This window comes from Lichtheimia ornata (assembly GCF_029851405.1).
Source record: "Lichtheimia ornata isolate CBS 291.66 chromosome Unknown scaffold00179, whole genome shotgun sequence".
Lineage (NCBI taxonomy): Eukaryota > Fungi > Mucoromycota > Mucoromycetes > Mucorales > Lichtheimiaceae > Lichtheimia > Lichtheimia ornata.
Genome location: NW_026695498.1, coordinates 1 through 3,659, shown reverse-complemented (window position 1 = coordinate 3,659; position 3,659 = coordinate 1). Strand labels below are relative to the sequence as shown.

At 44.8% G+C, this 3,659-nt stretch overlaps 1 protein-coding gene across 1 annotated transcript; it reads right to left on the bottom strand.

Annotated features, from left to right (window-relative positions):
* Nucleotides 1-207: 207 nt before the first annotated feature.
* On the bottom strand, nucleotides 208-3,341 carry O0I10_012923 (uncharacterized protein; the record flags this gene model as incomplete). Its single annotated transcript, XM_058492805.1, has 4 exons — nucleotides 208-1,312; nucleotides 1,397-2,229; nucleotides 2,317-2,867; nucleotides 2,915-3,341. The coding sequence occupies 4 exons, from the start codon at nucleotides 3,339-3,341 to the stop codon at nucleotides 208-210; spliced, it is 2,916 nt and encodes a 971-aa protein (XP_058336424.1).
* Nucleotides 3,342-3,659: the final 318 nt, after the last annotated feature.

The window sequence follows — 3,659 nt, the reverse complement described above, 5'->3', positions numbered from 1 at the left end:
GAAAAGAAACAATATAGTTACACCTGTTTCAGTGCTTTATGGAGGATTTGTGGCTTATCTTACTAAGTAACTACCAATTTTGAATGCAACCACGCAATCCGTCGTGCTTGGAAACCATATCGGAAGTAATATTTTCTAACTCAGTTTCCTTTTTTATCTATATACTTTTATATCTATTATATATATATGTGGTGACCTATCTTTTCACTAATCCTCATTGAGCAATGCATCATGTCTACTCATGATGTCACGCAATGTGCGGTCCACGGCTTCAACAGCAAAGCGGTTCATCATGGGTGCCTCATCCCAAACGATCAAGGCGGCATTGCGGAGTTGTTGTGCACGTTCCGTTTGCACCGAGATGGCGGAGGTTGATATCTCATTCAAATTTTCCACGGGGATCTTGAAGGTCGAATGTGCAGTGGCACCATCAAGCAAAAGAAGTGCAGCCTCACCCGTGGACGCCACAGCAATTGCCGATTGGTCGAGTCGTGTGCGAATGTAAGCGAGTAAAGTGTTGTACAAAAACGTCTTTCCAGAACCACCAGGGCCATCGATAAAGTATAAGCGTTGTTGAACACTATTGTGTTGCACAGCATTCACAATAGTGTCAAAGATGAGTCGCTGCTCCGTATTCAATGCATCAACACGACTTGCAAATTCTTCAGGTGTCATGCCGCCAGCGGCTGTTGTTGCTTCTTGTACATGTGCTGAAGGGAGTGGTTGTTCAAATATGGAGTCATCAGGTAACGAAGGCATGCCGGGGATATCTTGAAGGCTCAAATCTTGCTGTAAAAGTATGCGTCGGATGTCTCGTAGAGCCTCAGCAATGCAACGGTCCATGTCAACTTCCATGTCATTGGCAATGTAACGCCATTGGTAATCGTCACACAAACTTGCGGAGTGTTGTTCCCACAATTCCCGAGGATTAAGAGGATTGCCAAATGTCAAGATGGTGACAAAAAGTTGACGTAGCTGGTGAGCTGATGTAAAGTGTCCAATGGCTTCTTGCAAGCAATGGCGGTACTCATCATCATCCTCCAAAAGACCACATGCCTTCGCAGCATCCACAAAGGTATTGTATAGGTGACCATTTACTCTGCGTAAGTCTTCAAAGCTTCGAGGACCTGGAACCTTATGAAGCAACACACGCAAAGCAAAACGTTCAGGATCACGTGGCGATACGAATGGCATTCTACCGATAGTGTGACCTCTTTGGCGTGGTACCCAATGGTATGGCAAGGTATCAGTTTTCCAAACGTAGTGGAGGGGTATTTCAGGATAACAATATTGGCGTGCATTGGGATCACGTCTACGGAAGGATGATGATGATTAGTGAGTATTGTGGATAAATATAGATGACATTTGCATGCATGAAGACAAACATGAAACCTACCGATTAAGATCGAAAAAAGCAAGCAAAGTGGTTGGTCGATCCATAGTACGTTGAACGACTGTTTGAAGGTCGTCACTTTCATTGTAGTATACTGCTTGCTGATTTGGTAAATGCAGCAAGAGCAACTGCACAGAAGGAGAGCGCTGAAAGAGGCTGAAAGAAAATAGACGCCATAAAGCCTCTGAGGCTGAGACGTAACGGGTATCGGTATATTGCTGGATCTCATTGATGACGGCGTCTTGTTGTTGCTGCTCATGGTGTTGCCTGGTATTTCTACGCATGGAGATCAACGCGCGATCGTGGCCTTTGTAGACATACTTGTAGAGGTACTTTACAGCATTAACGGAGGAGCAAATCTGGACATTGATATGGGCATTATACTTGGTACATAAGACCACGTTATGTGGTACCACCCAACGGTTGTCAAGGGATACGGAAGCTGAGATGCGATAACGCCTGCCATTGTTGGGTCTCCTGTAGCTGGGATATCCAGATGTGGGATCCGTTGTCTCTTCAATGAAATCATGTGGGTAGCCTTTGCTGCAACGACCATTCACCATACATGGTGCTTGAGGGAAAGCTTCACCACAAGGACCATGCATCATTAAAGGTCTAACCGTTTCGTATGCTGCGGGATGTAACTCTGGGTCCGGTATCTCAGCCGAAACGATTTGATCATAGTCACGTGGGCGACGTGGTCTGCAATTGGGATCCAAGGTGAGAAGTATATGCGCATGGGGAAGGCCTCGTTTTAGGAATTCAATCACCCTGAAGTGAGCAATTGTCTCACCCAAGACATGGTTCGTCGTCAAATCTTTCATAAGCAGGTCGCACTAATGCATACAGGATTGTTTGAAAATAGGTATGGTTGATCAGCAAAGAGTAGTAATACATACAACAATGATGTACAAAAGTCTTACTTTGAGCTTAAAGACTCGATTTGTCAAGTCAGGGCGATCGGCAGCAACTTGGCCAGGTTTAAGAGCGGAAGTAATTTCAGGCCATCTTGGGTTGCATGTAAATGTGATAAAGAGATCAGGTTCACCAAGCTCACGAACAATGGCCATGGCATCTTGGTATCGTGATTGCATGTCACGTGGACCACCAGTGAAACTGGGAGGAAGGATAATATGGCTACCAATGTCTCTTGAGGTCTCGTTGCCCATTGCATCGATCACACCTTGTAATGCCTCCGAACGATACTTCTTTTGGTTTTTTTCAATATACCGAAGACGCTGCTGCTCAACCTTGATATACATGTCCACGGCGTATTGATGGAATAGGCGACCATAGTAAACCATGTAATGGTTTTCGCGATCTTGCAACATGTATGCATAAAAGCGCATAGCAGTAATTGTGCCGTTACTTTCGTCATCGGGATTGTTCTCTTGTTGTCTTCTTGTTGAGCGGCCTATTATAAATGTTGTCGACAGGCGGTGATGAGCCAAACGTACCAAGACATGGAAGATAGCTGTATAATAAGCATACCTTGTGTGGGTGCACACCAACCTTGCTCACCTCGTGGGAACATGAGAACATAGTGCAAAGGGTCATAAAGAGGATGCAATTCATCAATGCGGAGAAGCCCATGGTGTTGGCGGTGAATAACGACGTCGCGATAAGGGGTGATGTTGGAAGAGGAAATAGGAACAACAGCAGCAATTTCTCCTTTTGCGGGGCGTAAGAATTGACCACGATGGCCACGGGATGAAGATCGATCCGAATGAAAAGTGATGCTGAAATTATTATCAGGCTCGTTTTGCAACATGTCAGCAGCGCGTCTGTATATGCGAGCAAGAGGGTTTTCAGTGAACAACATCTCTTGAAGCTGCCGTGTGATATCCTGATCAAGGCCACCGTTCAATGAGCTGCGTATGTTGACTTGCTCATCTGGATCACAGATATAAATTTGCGCGAATCCAGGATCACGTTGACCAGGAAGCATCGAGCTGGCGATAGAGTGGTGAATAACCCCATTTACACGAAACGTATAGACACCTGATCTTGCGTTTGCAAGCTCATCATCAACCTATTTTGCCAAGGAAAGGAAATTTTAGATGTAAATACAACATACAATGGAAGAAAAAGATGTAATAAATACCTGAGCACCAATTGATGCGAACGCAAATGCTCAATTGTATGCTCGAATGCTGGTACGAAAAGCTGTAGAACGATCATCCTCGCCAGTAAGCAAAGTAAGCAATGGAGCTGGTGGACGTTGTGATGTTTGGTAATAGAAAATGGATAACAATGAAAAGTACGT